Source organism: Rhyacophila brunnea, unplaced genomic scaffold (assembly GCF_057557595.1).
Source record: "Rhyacophila brunnea isolate RB1 unplaced genomic scaffold, BYU_Rbru_1.0 scaffold_13, whole genome shotgun sequence".
Lineage (NCBI taxonomy): Eukaryota > Metazoa > Arthropoda > Insecta > Trichoptera > Rhyacophilidae > Rhyacophila > Rhyacophila brunnea.
In genome coordinates, this window is record NW_028232785.1 from 10795472 (window position 1) to 10817468 (window position 21997).

Below are 21997 nucleotides of genomic sequence, written 5' to 3' on the forward strand. Positions count from 1 at the left end.
ATAGGTACATATTATTTATTAAATTATTAATTATTAAAGTATTTCGCATACTTTTATCAACCACAAAATCGAACACTTTACAGCTATTTTGTTCTTGAACGATAAAATTAGTACATTCACAAAAATGGCCGTCCTATTATGTCTTGTGTCGTGTAGTAGTGGTTATTGTTGAATAACTTGTCCAAAAGGCCAGGAAAGCTTTTAAAGGCAACGCAATAACAGAAGGACCTACAAAGGCATGTTTACCAACATTTTTTTATATTTAGTTATAATTTAAGCTCCAGAAAACATAAACAGATGTTTGTATCCAAACAATATTTTTGACAGTTGATCAAAATTCGCACCGAATATGTATGATTATTCGCGTTTTGTAGATTATATACGTGTAATTTATTGCTAAATAAACCATTTGATACGAATTATATTACATAGTTAAAATATTTATATGGTTTATAGAGGTTTTTGTTGTTGTTTATTAATTAGGACAAACGACAGACACATTCTAATTTATATTTTGAATTTTGAACGCCTCCACGAATTTATGAAAATAAAAATGTTGATGTACCTATATTATTTATTTTTAATGCTTAATTTAGTTAAAAAAATATATCCATCACACTTATTCTTTTGTGGTCCTACATCCCAGGGTAGACCTTGTACACCTGCAGACTCTTTAATTGTATTTAGTCATTCGTTCTTACTATTTAGTCGATGATATCTAGCTTTAGCGTCGATGACATTGAGCTACTTTACAAGCTACAATCTGCTTGTAAACTCGCCCAGTGTCATCATCGAACTAGCTAACAATCAGATTGTTAACAATCTACCGAGAAAAGTTGAAAGCCGGCCTTCTTTACTCGCTACTCGCTGGCGTGTGGGCCAATCTGCGTCTGCGCAGTAGAGCGATAGTGGCGAACCTGCCGGTAAAAAATGAACTACTCAATACGTCCTGTCAAATAGTACCAAAAATGACAGTTACAACTCGCTAGCCTGTTGGCTTCTGAGCGAGTGGAAAGTTTTGTGTGTCATCATCACAATCGCACTAGCAGCTTGGAAAGTAGCTCAATGTCATTGACGTCTTTCACTAGTCTTTCTACTAAAATCGTGTTTTCCTTCCTATCGGCTAAATGTAAAGTCAAGTAGAACCGTGATATAACAGACTTCGGAAATAATGGACAAAATATCTGGTCAATTGTTGTTAAAAGCATTCGGTTAATGGTATTTTTTTTTTCCGACCATGTCCGATCCTAACAGGATCATATGGGCCTCCACAGAGTAGAGGTTTGTATTAACAGATTTTGTTTTTTTACGAGAAATGGATGTCAGCCACTTGCTCAACCTATTAGGTTGATACACCCCTGTTACAGGCGGGCTTCTCCCGGTGTAAAATAATCATTTAGTAGTCATAAGTCGAAACGTAACCCTGACCTCTAGAAACGGCTTCATAAAACATCTAATCTGATTCCTTGCTCAACTACGTAATTTTTTTTTATTCATAAGTAAAGGCCTTCGTCCGGTGTGTGAAAATCATATACTGGGCGGAGGTGTAATTAAGATAAATTTAATTTGATTTAAAAAGTATAAATGATGATGGATGAAAGAGATAATTTTAAGACTAAATATAATGTATAAAATATAAGTATTTAAATCTAATAAATTTTGCCGGCAACGTTAAAATCTCTGCGCGCCTGCGCCGAGGTGGTCCTCGTGATTCGTCAAATCAAAAGGATCACGCGATAAAATTTGGCCAATCACGAGAGTCCTTTTTGCTGGTCGGCGTGGGTACGGGGAATTTAAAAAAGAGAAAAAAAAAGTTAGTAAGCGTCCTTTGTAAACCGTGTACGGACCTGCGAAACTGGTTGTAAAAACAAAATATGTAAAAGACTACAAAATAACGTTGTCCAACTAAATATTAAAATATATAACGCTAAGACCCGCACAAGAAAGACTTAGTGTTTTATTTAACCTAACAAACATAAATATATCGTTCTTTTTTGTGAATCCGGGGTTCGATGGACACCTGAGCTAGCCGCTGGAACCCTGGATATCTCAAGGTTCATACCCTGACTCACACAAATTGAAAAACAATATGTGTACTTGCCAGACCCAGGATTCGAACCTGGGACCCACGGCGTGATAGTCCAACGCTTAAGCCGCGCGGCCACATGTTTAATTCTAACTGTCTCACTTGTAAACAATGTTCTACGCATGATAATCACGCCATACCTTATGCACTCGAGTACGAGTTATAATGCCGTCCTGCTTGTAGACTAAACGTCGCACTGACATTTGCAACATTGGCCGCCAATTCACACAGCTGCACAGCAGTTTAATTTATTTGCTCAAAGTGAATGGATGCATTTATTACTCCATTCAATACGTTTAAAATTGTTAGTAGTAGATGAAGGTGACCCAAGGTATCACATCATGATTGAAAGTGAAATAGCAGATGAAGTTATGATGTTGGAAAACGAGGATGGATGTGAAGATAGTGAGGAAGAAGAAACAACATCACATCTTGATGATCTAATAACATTTATTGACTATTCGTCAGATAACGTAAATTATTTCAAATGTGAGTTAGAATAGTTCTGCATTCAACTGACGTTGAATTAAAAAAAAAAACTAACCAACACTATTTGCAATAATTTGTAACATAGTTCAATGAAAACAAATACGTATGACTGACAAAGTTTAGTGTGCACTATTTTACGTTTGATCTTAACAACCTACCTCCACCATTCACCACTGCCATACAATTTGTTTTATAATGGTTTCGTCTAGAATTGCATAGTTTAGGTAATTTTTTAGTCGTTTCAAAATTGACAATGATTTTGTAATAATATCGTAATATCAAAATGTTCAAGCAACTTCTTTGATTTTAATACAATGCAAGTGAATATTGTTTGGATTATACAAAGTATATTCCTTCTGACTGACATCCTAGCTAGGGTGATAAATATGTGGAAATAATATTATCACAGTTGTGAATCATCCGTCATTTTATGATATGAAGCAAATAGTTAGGTACATATTCGCAGTACTAAAATTACACAATGACATCTCGTGTTTCTCTAGTGTGTATGCGCATTCCAAAAAAAACCTAAATAATTTGCGTACAGTTCGGTTATGAGGAATACAGCGGAAGACACATTTTGAAAATAGCCGATATACTGAATTATTTGTTAGTTTAACCCAGCGGTCGGCAAACCGCGGCTCGCGAGGCACGTGCGGCTCTTTGGCTCCTTGAGTGCGGCTCTGCCACAAATGCCCTCTGCACTATTTGACATGGTTACAAAGAAGAAGCAAAGAAAATCGGATGACGAAAACTGTGAATTTAAAGTTGAATGGACCGAGACTTTCGCGTTTATTCAAAACTTAAATGGCCTACCGACCTGTATTATATGTCGCATAACATGAAATTGGCGCATAACAAGAAGTCAAATTTGGAGGGACACTTTACAACTAAACACGCGTCATTTCGCACTTAATATCTTGTCCGTGATGCAAGGAAGAAAGCAGTTGAGGAACTTTAGAAGAGTCAAGAAAAATCAAGTTCTGTATTTAATTACTGAATACAATCTTCCAACAATGTTAATATTTCATGTTTTGTTGTTAGTAAAAAGATTTCTAAGAGAAGAAATCAAGAGTAAATTGAGAATTAGTCATCTAATTGATGAAAACCTTGAAAAATCAATAAGACTTAAAAACATCAACAAACAAACCTGACTTACCCAAACTTTCCAAGGAGATGCAAGGCCATAATTCACATTGAGTGTTTGTCAGTCATTGTCATGATTTAATTTTATGGATACCTTACTTACAATTTAATTGTTATCAATAAATATGATCATTATTAAGTACGATATCAAGTTTTATTCAGTGTAGCTATAGTTTAATTAAGACTTAAATCTTTAACTAAAGTTAATAAACAGTGTACCTACATTGGTATATAATGTCAGTTTAAAAAATTTGGCTCTCAAAATAAACCTCAATCGTTGAACTGTTGATATTTGGCTCTGTTGACTAATAAGTTTGCCGACCACTGGGTTAACCTAACCAAACCTAACCTAACCTAACCCAACCAAACCTAACCTAAACTAACCCAAACTAACAAATAATCCAGTATATCGGGTATTTTCAAAATGTGTTTTCCGCTGTATTCTTCATAACCGAACTGTACCATAATTTGTTATAATATGAATGCGCAAGGGAAGGCACGTAATTAATTTGCCATGTTGCGCGAACAATACAATAGATTACCAAGCCGCGGATACAAGTTGCGTTGAGTGACCAATGTAATAAATACTGGATAATCTTTTGAATTCGCTTCACTGAATAGAGCTGCAGGGAACACAAGCCCCGAACGCCTTCAAATATTACTAATTTTCTGATCTTCTTTTAATTTTGGCACATGGAACCAAAGCTAAGCAAACTCATCAACTGTTTCAATGCATTCATTGTTCAGCGTGAGGTGGCACTCTATGTCTTGTGTCAAATTCTTTGGGCCCTAGAAGTAATGTAGTATTGTGGTGTTTCAGGTGATGCATGTCTTCACGTAGCGGAGTCGCCGTGCAGAGATGGAGGTGCCATCGCCGCAGCAGGCCGCGCGGCCAGCCCCTACCCCCTCTGCCTCCGCCGCCCTCTTTCGGGAGATCCACAAGAATGCCTGGCTCAAGAGACTACCCCCTTTGGCTGGGGACGCTGCCAAGTTGCTTGCTGTCGGCCAGAAGGTGACCACCTATGCTTCACACATTTAAGATAGAAACTTGAGTGAAGCACAAAAATCACAGGGTTTTACATCTTGTGAGACCTGCGGCACATAGATCACTTTTGTAGCACTGGACTGAGGGACAATCGACCACGGTAACAGAATCATTGAAACTGTGCTACAGAGTATTGCACTCTGGCGGCAATACAAGTAATGCGCCTCTTTGTGATTACGTTAATTGCCGACGACTGACATGTTAATTTATATGTTACTTACAGAGTGTTCATACCAATGTAAACCTAAGATTCTAGGGATCCCGGTTGTTTTATAAGCAAATTAAAAATTAAATGTTTGAATCTACATATCGAAGAAGCAAAAGCGAGATTGTCTACGATACAGTAATAATATTTAACTACAGTAGAATATCGATGTAACAGACCGATTGGTTTATTGCAGAAAAACAGCTGCGAAAGGTGGTGGATAGTGTTCTGCGTACACGACGACGCGTCCGCGTATCTCGAGGCGTACAATGATGCGGCGCATGCGACTACTCATGTCCCAAAGTGGCGGTCGGCCCTCGGCAATGCTCTGCACGTCACCGGGAGCATCCGGCCGCTTGGGAGGGGCGAATACGAATTCGTGGTCGCCCTACGAGAAGAGGCCGTACGATTGGTTGCTCCCAGCAGGTTTGTTATCCTTGCAACATTTTTAGTATGGTTAAATTGGTAACTAGATAAATATTTTTTTTTTTTTGTGTTGACTATTGACTGTATTGAAGACACTTTGTATTATTTAATATTTTTACAGAGAAGTGATGCAAGACTGGGTGGACACCTTACGTAACAAACTGCGTGAGATGAAAATCTTATCGCCCCGTGAGAATGTCTACTCGAAACCTCCTGAGCAGATAAAGCCACGTGCGCCTACGCGGGATCCTAACTCTCCATTGCCGGCGCCACCCCCCGGGCCTGTCGTCCGAGTGCCTGGCATCGAAGAGCCTCCGAGAATTTCAGACGTCGCTCCGGATGCCGTTTTACCAGTCGATTCCGCAAGAATTAACGATGACGCAATAATTGATAACTCTCCGTCGGTTCCAAATAGCGATTCCGTCGTATCAAGCTCAAGTAGTGACGTAAATAGTACGCAAGGAAATAGAAATTTAGTCAACGATCAGGTTAGGATTTCGTCCAGTAAAAAGTCTAGAATACAGTTGACGCCGGTTGATAGTGGTAATACTGCCGTTGAAAATGTGGCAAGTACTAGCAGTAATGCTGAAATCGGTGAAGCATCTGGTATTCAAATTAATAATAGAAATATAGTGAATGAAGCTGTCAGAATTTCGTCCAGTAAAAAGTCCAAAATTCAGTTGACCGCCGTTGATAATATCGGTTTCGAAGGTGATGCAGCAAGTTCTGGTAATGAAACGAGTGAACCATCTGGTATGTCAATGAACAGAAGTCAAGTGAACGAACCTGTTAGGATTTCGTCCAGTAAAAAGTCCAAAATACATTTATCGTCCATGGATAAGAATGCTAGACAGGCGAACGTGGATTCGGACGCGTCTCGATTGCACGTGCAGCACGACGAAAGCAACGCGTGGTTAGATGAGAATGTCACGATCGTTAATAATGATTTGATAGACGTTTCGACGCGTGACGAAAGTCTATTGACAGAAGCTGATAATTTTAATGTTGTTTTGAATGTCGCGTCGAAAAATGATGAAAAATTAATTGATTTGGATTTCGATGGTGTCGCCGGTTCGAAAGACAGTTTTAACATGGGTAATTTGGATGATTTTTTAACGAGTCAGGTGGGAAGTCAAAATGATGATAATATGTGGATCAGTGAAGAAACGGTCGGGCCAAGTTCTTCAGGCGTTACGAGTTATAATAAGAAGAAGAAGAAATCTAACACTGCGCAGGTGTCCGGGATGAATGTTTGCCTCGTCAAATCGGTGCTTATGGAGAGATATCTGGATTCGGATGGATTTGACGACGACGACGGGAGTGGATGTGAGGATATCGGGAATACCGTAGAGGTGGTGCAGGGCGAAGTCGTCAAAGCCAAGTATTCGCAGGTCAGAGGAATTAATTTTATGATCGATATCATTTTACTTCCGACTTGATTTTCAAGGCGCCAATACAAATTTATCACCGATTTGCATGTGCATTTCATGGTGCCATTTTTATTCAATAAACAATACACGAGACTTAAGAATTCAACATTCTTTGTGGAATATATTATTGAGGTAGCTTTAAATTATGTATGTCATGTATTTATGTGCTTTTAGGTGAATTTGAAAGAAAAGCATGCAAATAAAGAGAATCGTCTGCTTTCCAAAACGGAGACGAATAAAAGCACACCGCTTACGACAAAACAGCAGAATGCCGTCAAACCAAATGCGGCCGTGGACCAGAGTAATGCCGCTGAATCAGAGAGTGTTTTGCCAAAGACGGTGAAGGCCGCAAAGCCTGCCATTTTGCCGCGGACCGTTATGAATGTAAGGTGTGACGACAGCGGAAACATCGATAAAGCGATTCTTAAACCGATGGTAGTGGAGAGGTTAGATTTTTTTTTAATTGATAAGTTTGAATCTAGTTTTTTTTCCATGGTGGTAGATGTGACGTGACATACTGGCAATATGGAAAGAACAGGTTTTTTCTCATGTCAATCTATATAATGTACAATATTTTTTTGGGTTTTTAAAATTTCAAATGACTCATTAAAAAATGAGCAGTTAACATTTTCTTATCGCTTGAAGAATGCAGCCAACGGAGCATACAATTTTATTATTGTGTTTTGAATTAAGATTTCCTTCTCAAACAGCATGCGGGGCCTCAGGAATTGCTCCGCTTTGGAGCGCCGCGATAAACACATTGAAGTCCACTTGCTTAATGTGGAGGTGGCCCTGTCAGATCAAGGTTTAAGGCACAGACGGTGGTGAATGGCTCGTACACTCTACCAAAATATCATCATCATTTTCGTCACTAAATTTCCTCCATCTTGGATGATTTATAGTGCCAACACTCGCCAGTTGCTTCAGCTGAGCATTCTTAAATCTCCTATGGTGCAGTTTAGCCATCTCAGTTTCGGGCTTGCATGTCTTTCAGAATGAGTGTGTACGTTTCATTATATCTCGACCTCCAGATACCATCCTGAACAGCTCCAAAGATTCTTCTAAATGTATTCTCAAAAGATATCCATATTTCTCTCATCGTATTTGCTGAGTGCCCAGCATTTTTATCCTTACGTTGGGGACAGGAGAGTTTTATAAAGAGTTGTTTTTAAGAAGTCTTAGAAGACCAAAGTAAAGCCTGTTGCCCGTGTTAATTGTGTTTGTGAGTAGTGATCTGATGTAAACAAATTACGCCACAGTTTCAAAAGCATTGCCGCCAATGATAAGACAGCTATTATCATTTGTTAATCGACTGTGGAGAACTGGCATGTGTTTTGTATTACTTTTGTTTATTTGGAGTTCAATATTTGCAGCAGTTGACCAAAATATATAATACTGCTAGAGGCGTGGATTGGCGACACGAATTTTGTTATTGATCTAATGGATTTGAAATTATCGATATATATTATTAAATAATTCTGCATAGTAAATCTTCTTAATGTAACATACATAATTTTGAAAACACTTCTGAGAAAATATATTATAACCAATAGAAAAAATCCTTTTTGAAAAAAGTAAGACATTCCACTCCGCAGGAATCGAACCTGCATCTCTCGGGTATCGCCCCCACGCACATTGACCACAATGCTAAAGGAGTCATACTTAATTATGACAAATTTTAACTAATGGCTTTTAATGCTCAATGAAGCGCTTTCTAAATTGAGCCACACTGGCGATCGGCTTTTGTATTTTAAATCCAAAAAAAATATGCCATTGATCCGCTTGTCGAGATAGCAAAAGAAAGGTTGAAATTTCATTGTTTTGAAGTGGGTTGTGAGCAGTGTGCGTCGAGCAACACTGCCTCCTGTGGAAAGCAATGAATTGTAGGAAAGCAAAAATAATTCTGTTTTGTTTATTTTTCAGAAAAAAGATCCTGTTAAACCGTACGTCTTCTGTTCCTGACGCTGTGGGCACTGAAGAATTGCTGCAGTCGTACAGCGGACAGATGGTGGAAGATTCCACCGGATCCCAGGCGCAACCGTCTTCCAATGTCACCATAATTACGCTGACGGAGCCGCATACGGCGATACCACTGTTGGACATGAACGTTTTCAATTTTGACTCGGCCAAAGGATTCGAACCTGGACACGGAAGAAGCGTCTCCGATACGAAGAGCGAAGATCTAGTGTCGAAAAGCGGTGAAATTTCGCTTCAAGAAGACTTAAATAAGCTTAAAAATCGACTGTTTCCGTCGAACAACAGTAAAAGTATTGTAAAGTCAGATTACGAAACGTGCTTTACAACGGTTGACAGTAAAAAAATGAACATTAAAGATAATATAATTTCTAAGCGTAATTCTGAAGGAAGCGTACCGATAACCGTTTCAAATGCTGCGAGTTATGTGAATGTTACGACTGGCGAATCAGATACGAACGTTTTTGTTAGTGGTAATAATTCGGTCATGTTTGACGGTGACGTGAGTAATAGTGACGTTATCGTGTTACGAAACGCTCCCTGTCGTAAATTCGAAGCTATCTCCAACGTAAGTATGTCAGTCGGGTCCAGTTACGGTCATATACGGCATAGTACGACAGTCGAGACGAAACCTGATGATAACACTTGCGATTTGAATCAAAACATATCGAATACGGCCGTAAAAAAGATCTCCCTGGATAGAAATATTGAAAGTTTTGAAGAAAATGCAACTGTTTTAGACAGAGCCGTTGAGCATATGTCAAAAGCCGATAAAGTTACAGTTTTAAACGGCGTGACTCTACGTAAAAACGACATAAATTCGCCGAGTTCCAGTAATGTTACGCCGAAGTTGACCGAAATCGATTTAATCAAGATGTCGGACGATTTGAATAAATTCCGACGTAAATCTGAGAGTCAAATCAGCACAGTCAATGTCCCGGAACGGAACGTTACAGTGAAATTGAATATGGCGTCTGAAAAAAGGCCCCGTGACGATTTGTATGAGTCAGTTTTTACGCCGTTTAGCGTTATAAGTAAAGATAACAACGTTATAATGACGTCGTCGAAAGTTAACATCGGTAGAATGCACGAAAATATTACGAATATTGAATCTGGTGTGTTGGAAAGTAATTCTCATGTTAGTGAGGTTAATATTGGTGGTATTGTTGCAAATAGCGATAATATAGGCGATAATTTGGCTCAAAATAATGCTACGAGGACAGAAAATGGAGATTATGAATACCTATCATGGGTTAGAACTGATAACAATGTTTCCAGAACGAATAAACAAGTTCAAAGTCGTAGTAAAAAGGATGGCGTTAAAAAAACGAATGAATCAAATTTGGAAGCAAATAATAGTCAAAAATCTAATATATTCACAAGAGGCCTGACCGAATTGTCATTAGTCAGTAGATTTAAAAACAATTTTATAATTGGATCTCAGAATTCGGCGAATAGAAACGCTAATAACCCGTCGAGTCAGTTTTACATTGACCAATCGGAGCAGGGCACTTCGTCGAGCGTCGTCGCGAGCAATTTGAACAATAATATCAACCATGGTAGAGGTCCCGAGAAGAAAAATGGCGTTTTCGGCGGGCGTCTTAATGCTATCTTCGGCAGACTGAATCAGGATGGTGTCTCGAAGGGTTGCGGCGTTAAAGAAGCTGGCTCGAGGGTCGAGAGCAGTTCTCTGCGAAGGAATTGGTCGGAGCATAACGATAGGACTGCGCCTGTACCGATTTTGAGAACTAAGGTAAGTTTGTCTTCAATCAAAGATGTTTTATTTATTCAGATGGTATTTTTGTTTAGGATTATATTATTTGTTAATATGGTAAGGTAACCCATCCCCCCTTCTCCCCTTAGGATATGATGTCATATATGGATGCACTGGACTACCCAGTGGCAAGGGGTGGAGGTAGGCTGTTAAGATCCGACATAAATAGTGCACACTAAACTATGTCAGTCATACTTCTTTGTTTGCATTGAGCTAGGACTACAATGTGTAGATAGTTTAACCCTGTCTAATCCAAGCCATAATTATTAAAAAATATTCATCTATCTATAAATATCTAAAATTATGTATGATTTAGGATCTCCACAGCCTATGTCCACCTTTCCCCACTGCTACACTACCATTGCTTCAATTTAATTAACGATCCTGATTGTTTCCAGCCAATCAGGCCCCGTCCGCCGCTGCTCGAAGGCCAGATCTCCTCGGCCAATCAGAGCTTGTCGCAAGAGAGAGACGGAGACTCCAGACAGATGAGACGGAGAAGCAGTTCGCTTAGCAGTGCCAGATGCAGTATAGGTTAGTTGTCATTGTTTATAAAATTTATAATAGCTTCCTTCACCGCCGCCTATAGGTGAAGAACAGAGTAACATTGTTGAAATGACATTCGTAAAGATATTAATAATTATTGCTACTTATTAAAATGCCCTCTGTTTATAATAAATAGTAAATGTCAACATTGTTGATAATTTAATAAGATGTATTTAATACCGTCAGTATTTCGTATTTGTGTATTTAATCGAAGGGTTGCTAGGTAACCATGAACTTTTCGGTTGTTTGCATGGATACTCGCATGGATGTCTACCTGTCACTAACTAGTCTTCCGCGAATGTTTATTACCATGTTTTTATTAGCTCGTATTCTTGTTTGTCCGGTACAGATTTTTTCGGTACTGTTCGGTTATACCGGAGGCAGCGGAAAACGCATTTTGAAAATAGCCGATAAACTGGATTATTTGTTAGTTTGGGTTAGTTTAGGTTCGGTTAGGTTGGGTTAGGTTAGGTTAGGTTAGGTTTGGTTAGGTTAACCTAACAAATAATTCAGTTTATCGGCTATTTTCAAAATGCGTTTTCCGCTGCCTCCGGTATAACCGAACAGTACCATTTTTTTCTTGTGCAGTACAAATTTTTTCTTGTTTGTCCAAGATTTTTAACTAACTTCCCGACTAGCTAGACATTTGAAACTTTTAGAATATATCAGAACACGAAGACAATGCATTCTTTTAATACTTTTGGGCATCTTTAAGCAGAATTGAATTCATTTTCAGTTAATACTGTTTTGTATGTTTCGGATAAAATTCGTTGAAAGTAATATTTACTACTCACTGTTATTGGTTGCTAAGGGGGTCCTGGCAACTAAATTATTAATATATACGTGCGTTACTATGGAAATCAATATGAAATGCCAAAATGACATTTGTGTATTCTATAATATTTATTCAGTATTTCTATCAAGTACAATAAAAAGTTTTTATTAATACATAGGATTGTCAAGTTTATATGATTCAACAGAAAATTAAAAAACGTGGTATATAAAAAGTTCTTTTTATCTTGTAATTATTTTTGATTCTAAATCTTATATGATTCCTTCTCGGTATAGTCCAAACTTTTTGAATGTAATGCCATACCTATATTATAATATTAACTCTTTTACTCCCAGCTGATTTAGCCTAGCATATGCGAAAACTCCCAAGCGTTTTTTGACAAAAAATCGTCGATTTAGTTTTTTTTAAATAACTAATTCTACACATGTTTTAAAAATTTGAAACTTTTTTTGTGTGTTCTCAATGGTGTATAAAGCAATAATAAGTAATAATATTGATAGTTTACATCAATAAAACAAAAGAAAAAAATAATGTATCAATATTTATTTAGAAATGAACGGGTAAAACTATGTTTGAACAACAAAACAAGTGTGACAACATTTTTTTATTTATAATTGATTTATCAAATTTTATAATATAATCTATCCTTATGTAGTAACAGAAAAAAAAATAAACAAATTATTATTTATCTATGAAATAGAATTTTTATAAAGCAATCAAAAAAAATCGTATAGTGTCCAAGGTATTCAAGAATATTATTCAATTCACGAAATCGCAAGAGAATTCGATACAGTATCGATGACTAACTGATATGGAATGAAGTAATTTCAAAAAATAAGTCTCAAAGCACTAAATCATTTATAATAATACTTATATTCATGTATTTTTTCACCATCTTATCAAAAGTACAGTGGCATCCATTGTTAGTTCAAAAATTACAAACTTCATTTTGTAATGTGATATATGAATCATAAAACAACTAAAAGAAATATCAGAATTTAAAATGTGTCATAAAAATAATGTTTTATTATTTTTATGACCCTCTTTGGTCTCAAGTTCGACAGCAGAGCAATTATGACTTGTGAGTTAATAGGGTGTGACATAATTATAAATAAAGCTGACACTAAAATAAATGTTACTCACACTCAACACACAGTGAATATAATGATTCGTCTACACGAGACGAAATATGACGGGAAAAAATTTGGAATAAATCGTAAATTTGGTTTCAAACTTTCGGCCGATGGATCGGCCCAGATGGAGTTTTCGCATAGGTATGGTGGGCCGAAATATCGGCCCCGTGGGAGTAAAAGGGTTAAGTAAGTGATTGTTTGTCTCTTTCAGATGAAGGTGTGAATTCTTCAAGTGGGAGCGGAATAGAATCGCCCCTGTCACCGAATGCTTTGAATAATAGTACAGGTAAAGTTGACTAGGGTTTCATGGTAAATCATAACACTCATCATTGTTTCACAGCGCCCTAAAAGAATGTGTGTTCTAAGCGTCCAATTGCAGTAGACCGAATCCGGCTGATGTGTAATGAAAAACTGCATGTCCGGAAACTTATATGTTTGCAGTTCTCCGTATCACACTTCAACGTGAAATGTTGTATCGGAATACAGGAAGCCAGCAGCAAAAAAAATGAAAATAGCTGATATACTGAATTATTTGTTAGGTTAGGTTTTCATTCTTGAATTCATGAATTTTTCCAAACTCAGCTATGAAAATTGAATTAATGTTCATATTGAATCTAATAAAATTGGAGACCGTATAGTATACGGTCATCTCTTTCCGATAAGAAAGCTCACGGCGAACTGTGCCACGGTGAAATGTTTTACATACAATTTACATGTAACCGAAAAACTGAGCCTATTCCAAAATTGAAAAACAAAAAACGCCCACAGTTAGCCTTGAACCATCAACCTACAGTAGCCCAACCGAACACGCTACCAGTTGTAGTGTTGTATTCGTAGGAATTTTATTTATTGTGAGGACTCCAAAAACTTTGGATTTATCATGGGAAAGTGCAAGAATGCACTGCTTCAATTAGTCATACAGCCACAGTGAAAGATGGGAAGCAAACAGAGACACATTTCTTCGGTGAAGAATGTACGTTGGTTGTTTGACCAAAGCAGGACTTAAAGATGTTGAAAAAAACCTTTTAAATGTATGAAATTGATGCAAAAAAAGAATGCACATAAGACTCCTTTGCATATTCTTCTTCTTCGGCCATGTCCGCCCGATAGCTGGAGCATATGGATACCACACGGCGCCTTCAAGAATCCCTGCCGCTCGCTAGTCTTCTTGCGTCATACCAGAATCTCGTAGACCCGCCGTATACATTCTATAGATAGTATTTAGCCTTCTAGGACGCCGGAATCCGGTTGGCTTGAAGAACAGGCAAGCCAGGTTGACGTTCTCTTCTGACATCCGCAGCATGTGGCCGACTCAGGTCCAACGTCGCCTCTTCACTATCAGTGTGATGAGAGGCTGTTTGGCTCGTTCTCTTATCTCCACATTACTCTTAAAGTCATACTATCAAATATCGAAGTATCCGTTGCAAACATCTGTTCTCGTAGCTCAGTATACGATTGCTCTAATCCTTCGTAAGGTGCCATGATTCACTACCGTAAACTAGCATCCCTGTAAATGCCATCTCCTGTGATGTGTATTTGTCCATATGAGTTCAAATTCTTCGGGTTAAAACATTGATTGCAAAACTTCATTTGAAAAATAGCACGTAAAGACGAAGACATGTCAACCCAATTTCATGAACGTTTTTCTTACAGGTATTATATCGCCGGATGCGTCTCTAAACCATGGTTCTCAGTCCGCACAGCAGCGTCCTCTGTCGCTCCGATCTCAGCAGGTGTGCCGGCTACGTCGTGAGATGACACACAGCGCCGGCGTACGGCTGAGATTACGCGCCCGCGACTGTCCCGGTGAGGCTGTCGCTCTGGTGGACGCGTACGGGGCGGTTTGGTTAGTATAATATCTTCTATTGAGAAACGTCTTCGTTAGGCATTCAAAATTCACATCGATTTGTAGAGCCCAATTAAAAAAAAAACAATGCAGTCGTTTAGTGCGTCTTCGGCACCCACTAATGATATTTTTATGCAGCGGTTGTCAGAATCCCGAACTACGTGTCCTGCCCATAGCCATTTCATCAGCGTGGCGGCTTCTATCAAATCGCTTAGTCTTGTCTGCCTTTGTAACCATTAGTTTCTCCTTTCTGCAAGTCTTTCCGCATTATGCACTGTTCCATGCCACATTCAATTCAACGTTAATTTAGTTAATTGTGTTAGCTGTAAAAAGCTGTGACGAAGAGTGGAGGTAGGCTGTGAGATAAATAAACTTTTATCAGTTATGCTTATTTAATAATATTAACTTTAAAACCTTGCTCATCTCCATCGTCACATTATAACAGACCCTCTCCCCCTTTAGGATGTGATGTCATATGTGGACGACCCCTAATATAAATTATATTAAATTTAACAGGTCGTTTTGTTACTCGATATTAGCTATTTCGGTTGTCACACCATTGCCGTGATTGACTAGTCTAGTATAATTTATATGTAGAGGCTTTGTACTTCTTGCGTTTTATGGCCCGGCCGTCGTAAAATTATAAACCAAAACTGGCTTAAAGTCTTGGTCTATGCCGATTGCCTTTCGCATTGCTATCTTATTAATCTGTTCTGTGCGGAACACACAGATACGTAGAGATAATATTTTTATAAAAATATGTCGATTGATCTGCGGTCCATAAAGTGGTCTTTAAACCATCCTCTCTTTCTGTCGTAAAGGGTGGCCGGGTGGAAGCAGCGATCGCATCCGTTGCTGTACAACGCTCTGCACATCGGTGACAGGCTGGCCGCGGTGGGCGGGCTGCCCGTCTCGTGCGCAAGGCAGGCCAGGAAGGCCCTCGGCGACACGGTCAACGGGGCACAATTCGTGAGTATCAGTTTTTGTTTAAATGTTAAATTTACCCCTACAATCTCTGAAAAAAGATTTTGCTCCACGAAGAAATTAATCGTGACAGCAACACCTCTTGTAGTCATATCGCAGTTTGAAAGTAATATTTTATGACTTGGTGACAGGTGGAACTGATCATCAAGAGACTGCCGCACGGCCGTGTCTACGCCCTGAGGAAAGATGCCGACGTCCAAGACTTGGGTAAGCATTTCTCAATTGTATTTTACCATCATCGTCACCATCAGCCGGGGTCGATCCTCTCTTATCTCCTTCCATTCTTCTCGGTCCCTAGTTCTTTGCTGCCATGTACATCCACCGAATTTTATGAGTTCGTCTGTCTAGCGGTTTTTAGGGCGTCCTTGTACAAGTTTAGTGCCCTTTGTGTACCACTGTTCGACGGCATTTGTCCAGCCCATTTTTCATTTCTTATGTCATGCAATGTCATCTTCATTCATTATTTTGAATTATTATTCATTCATGCTAATTTCAATTAATTTTAACAGTTTCTACGTGTGTGTACGTTAAAATTACTTGCGATATGTATTGCATCCATAGATAATATTTTGAACAGAACCTAACCTGCAGACCATAGTTAATAATTTAATAGAAAATTCACAGAGAAAACCATTAACAACAAAGAACACACGATTTTGACATGAGTCGAAAATATGTAGGTATGTAGAAAATAATAAAAAACGTTCATTCGGTCATGTGGTTACCAATGTAGCGCGGTATGCGTGAGATTACCTCATTGTTGTTCTGGTGATTTTGAGTACGAGTTTAACACATTCGCGGACATGATGTCTATAATTGTCGTATTTTGTGAGATGTGATATGACAGGATGTCCATTGACGTCCTGTACTGTGGAACCGAATACGACATGACGTTTATAGAAGTTGTATTTTGGATTAAAACAATATGTCCCTGCTACTTGTGTCATGGTGCGAACATATTTCCATAGGATAGTGTCGTATCTTAAGACTTAAATCATTTCTATTTTATCTAAATCGAAATTTTAAAAAATAAAAATTTTAATATGTGTCATATCACCAACATGTATTAGCTAACATTTGTCCACGAATGTGTTAAAGGTTCAAAATGTACTATGGGATGGGAGCATCAGTCTGATAACATTTTAAATACCAAGAAAAGACATTACACACTTTTTCCCCATAGCGGCAGCTTACTGTGACAGCATATAACGTGATGATAATGTATTTGAACTATGGCGATATTACATATTATTACAAATCGAACAAGTCATAGCTAACTTTGTAAATCAATGACCGCGACAATAATCTTTGTATATCTGTTCTCACTTAGTTAGTTAATAGCATAATTATTACATAATTATAAGTTGATAAAGTAATAATCAGTACGTCATGATTTTCGACCGAAGCACATCGCTCTGTGCTGTGATTCACATTATTGTAACAATTGTACACCTGTACCTATGCAATTTAAATAAATTCACACCCTTCATAATCACGACAACGACTTCTCATCTCTCCTCGTCACCACTCCATTGGCTCTCACATCGACAACCCCCTACAGAACCATTAGTCTGTTTCAAACTTAGGGGTTATAAAATTTTTTAATATAGTAACATTTGAAAGGCCCGGGATGTAAGTATGCAAAGTTTGTAGCATTTGTATTGTATGGCAGATTTCTCACGATGTTGTCAATTCTTTTTGTTCTGCAGGTCTGATATTGGATTCGGCGACGGTTGTTGGCATCATCCCCAATAGTCCAGCCAGCAAGAGTATGGTGCCGAGCGGTGGAACCCTGACTGAGGTCAACGGGAGACCGCTCAATCTGCTTTTAAAAAAGGTAAACAGTTCAATACAAGTGAAGTCAGGTTAATTGGTAAAAAAAATATACATGCGACTCCAGGGCACTCACTCGATGTTGTCGGTGTAACAAATTATTAATTTATTGAAGTCAAACTTCTTTACGGCTGTTTTTGAGGAATATCAGCATCTTAGAAATAGTGTAATTAAAAATTAGTATCTATGTATCAATAAACTAATTAAGTTTCGATGGTTTGGGTTGGAAACAAGAAAGAACGGATAGGGTCGCTGAGTGAAAGAAAGCGATACAACAAGTGTATTCTAAATGCATCCGACGATAGCAACTAAACACAATATTGCAACCGTTTCAGTTCTCCAAACTTAAAGTTGTAACAGTCTATATACACATCGTTCATTAACACAATGCTTACGGGCCCTTTTAATTAATTTTGTAATTAACGTGTTAATTTGCATTTGAAAAGTAATTAGCAAAAACACAATTTTGTGCGGCCCGTAAGCATTGGGTTAATGACTGATTTGAAACAGTTTCCACCTGAACTCATCTCAGACAAATAGTATATATCGATTTCTAACATTGTTGTTGCACTTAGTTTATACGTGTCACTACCATCAACTGAGGTCAATCCACTGCTGGATGAAGACCTCCCCATAGCTCCCTCTGCTCTTCTCGGCCCCTAGCTCTTCGCTGTCGCGTACATCCACCGAATTTTATGATTTAGGGTGTCCCTGCGTTCGTTAAGTGCTCCTTGGATACCACTGTATGACTGTGTTTGTCCAGTCCACCCATTACCATTTCATCTGCTTAGTGTCCTCTATCACATCGTGTACTCTTGTCTGCCGCCTTATCTATTGGTTTCTTTTGTGGTCTTGCCGCATTGTGCCCAATCTACACCTTAAGAGTCCATGTGTCATATCGTCGGTCCCTATTAAAAAAGTCAGATCTGAAATTTTGTCATTTTCGGATTATTACGTAAAAGTTATTTAAAGACTTTAAACATTTATACCACAATCACAGTTTTTTTTGTTTGTTTGAAAAATTTCGAGATACTCAAGTTAAAAATGACGGATCTACTGAGAGTGTCCGAATAACAATGTCGATTCTTACCAACCGACATTGTTGGCTGGGCGTGGGTGAGCAAGATGCGTCGGATCTGACAGTTGCTGCTATGTTCACCGGACAGACGGATGTTTGTATAAACGTTTAGAAAAGTTTCTATAACCCGTATTTTTATTCATTATGGCAAGCAATAGGTCACAAAGGATATTTGATGAAACATCTTTGATTGCTCGTACTGAAAAATAGCATTTTGCAGATCCGACTTTTTTAATAGGGACCGACGATATGCATACATAGTATGAATTAGCTGAACACTATACGTTTAATAAATGATGGGAGGTCACTTTTGATGATACTAATCAATCGCCTAATTATTGTACTCCATGTTAGTATGGCAATATAGCAATATAGCAATTTCATCATACATAGCACCGTCAATTGACATCTGTTGTTTGGGACAGACGTAGTTGATGACTCGCTCGATTTGAGTGCCGTTGATGAGGATCTCTTTTGGTTCAGCAAAGCAGTTTATCATTTCTTTTGTCTTTAAATCTACTTTGCTTAAGGCCATGCATTAGTTGAGGCACGGTCTAAAAAGATCGTTGCTAGGCGATGTGCGGATTGCGGGTCGCGGGTGAAAATGACGCCTGTCAAACGAAATATTATTTCTCATATAAATCCAACATACGTCCATTTTATGTTCTGTTTATTATTCTATTAGTATCAATAATAATATATTCATTGACATGTTTGCTTTTTAAAGTAAATGGGTAAAGTTTTTAGTCATCTTTACACGATTTTAGAATTAATTGGCCCGTCGCCATCACGCAGCAAAGTGACGTGCGTCCGACTCCACGTTCTCTCAATGAATGCAAAGCAAGTACAAATTTTCGTCGCGCGTACAGTTGAACATTATTTGGCGTTTCACTGATGCGTCACCTTAAAGATCCTTCCCAAAGTTAAAAATAGCGTCTGCAAAGCGCAAGTAACTGAGGTATTGCATAAATCTTCCAGAGTAGAAGTGAATAATTTAGGTGAGATCGTGTCACCTTGCCGGACACTCTCGCTAATAGGAAACCCTACAAGATGGATTGTGAAGCTGTCAATTTATTATAGTGATGATTTTTTAATGACGATTTGTTTAATTTCTGTTTTCCAGGGCGACAGTCAAGTGAAAGACCGTCTGAACTCCATCGGTAAAGACGTCTCCATACTCCTGCAACCGACTGAGTTCGTTTCGCTGCTGCGGACGGCCCTGAAAGCAGTCAGGGGACACAAGGACTACATCGTCCAATAATGAAGAATGTCTTTCGATCGCTGGTTATCTTGCTTCTCGCAGAGTCGTGCCAGTTATTTGAAGAAGGGTACGGCAGACTTCACACTTCCATTAAGCATCGTTGCATCTTCACTTGAGTTACTAGTGAAACAAAGACCTTTAACAAAGAAAAACCATTATAGTATTGACGTTGAGTATCTGGTGCTATTTTGATTCACATATTCCATCAAGTGCACTCGGTTGATAGTTATTATCATCATAATCAAGAGTATCACGATTAATGGTGCATCTGTCTTTATCCAGAGTGGCCGGTCTTCAATTAAAATCGGTAGTTGTCGACAGCTTCATCTGGGTTATGAATTCTTGACCTGCTAATTATTATACATTTTGCCGGTTTCTGTGTTTTGTTCTTTTCACGATTGTGCACAAGGTGCATATAACCTAATCAGCACAGTCTGTCAATCTCGATCGATTGAAGTGCAACGGCATCGTTGTCGTATAGACCAGAATTTCTCAACCGGTAGTCTGTAGAGATTTTCTCGTGGTCTGTGAATTTACGGTGTCCTATGCTAAAAATTCCAATAAAATTGATTGACAGTAGCAAAGACTGAATTCTGAACGTGTATCTACCATAACCTTATAACATTTACCATAACCTTACCCAGTGGCGCACCCAGGGGGGGGGCCAAGGGGCCCTGGCACCCCCCAAAAATGAAAATTATCAGAATGATTTTAAACATTGAAATTGAAAGCCAATAAACCATACCGTTGGGCTTATACAAATAAAGACACGGCAAAAAAATGATTTGTAATAATTCTCCAGCACCCTTTTTAGAAAAATTTCTAAGATTTTAATTTCTAACACAAAAATTTCGAAACACTAATGTCAGGTTTTTTTAGAAACACAATCCCTAATGGAACTGTCAAAAAATTCTCGGTGTCCACCTGATTTCCGGAGTGGCGTAGGTCATGGCTGGGGAGGGCTGACAGAGCTCTAGCCTGGAGGCCCGGGCTGTGGGGGGCCCGGCGTGTCGGGTTTATCAGATAAGTGAGATAAACACACATCATAAATTAGCTTTAATAGTAAAAAAAAGTCGCCTGCGGCGCTATTATGCTTCATGGCCATGAACATTTTCAATTACTTATATAATTGTGCAATATACTTTTCGATTATTATGTGTCGATACTCGACAGCTCCATTATTTAAGTAGATGTATTAAAAATCGCCAATAATTTACTGTATAAGTACCCTTAATTTGAACTGAAACACAATTTGAAGAACGTTAATGTAGTGTTTCACACTGTCTTTAATCTTAGCGGTAGGTAGGGGGGCCGCCAAATATCGTAGCCTGAGAGCCCGTTTCAGGATGTAGGGACCATGGTGTACAAAAGACCGATAAACGAGAAATTAGGCTGTGAAGAAGAAAAAGATCCTATGGGACTAATTTACATTCTCCTCCTTGGCCCCCCCCAATATTAAATCCTGGGTGCGCCACTGACCTTACCTATTCGCTAATATTGAAAATTGTGTAATTGATGCAGTAACTCACTGTTCAAGTATACATTGTTATACTTTTCGTTCGTGTGTCGTTTACCCACAGCAGTTATCCAAGTTTCTGAGGTATACGTCTAAGGCCCTCCTCCCACGGCGAAACTGAAATCTGACAGAACTGGTTGGTGATGGAACTCATAAATTGACCAATGTGATGCTTCGTACGCAGCGCCACTGAAACCCACTTGAAATAATAATCACATAATCTCAAACTGGACCATCGGCTGTTTTGTATAAAAATCGACAACACACTGCTGCATTTAATAATCTGGTTATTTCAATTTTGCTTATCTTGTACTTTTGACGTCTTGGGTTGTTATGGTTTTTATAGCATGACGCTTGTTACGCAGTGCTACCAATTTTGGTAAGAAAATATGATTTTTCACCGAATCTATTGATATTGGTACCGCTGTTTTA

At 38.4% G+C, this 21997-nt stretch overlaps 1 protein-coding gene across 1 annotated transcript; it reads left to right on the forward strand.

The window, feature by feature from the left end:
- The first annotated feature begins 109 nt into the window (after positions 1-109).
- LOC147076460 (uncharacterized) lies at positions 110-21542 on the forward strand. Its single transcript, XM_085941128.1, has 13 exons — positions 110-236; positions 4542-4733; positions 5168-5397; positions 5519-6788; positions 7002-7273; positions 8751-10554; positions 10974-11109; positions 13259-13333; positions 14701-14893; positions 15715-15862; positions 16009-16084; positions 17587-17714; positions 19912-21542. Exons 2-13 carry the CDS (start codon positions 4581-4583, stop codon positions 20047-20049), a joined length of 4623 nt encoding a protein of 1540 aa, XP_085797254.1. The 5' UTR covers positions 110-236; positions 4542-4580; the 3' UTR covers positions 20050-21542.
- The last annotated feature ends 455 nt before the right edge of the window (positions 21543-21997 follow it).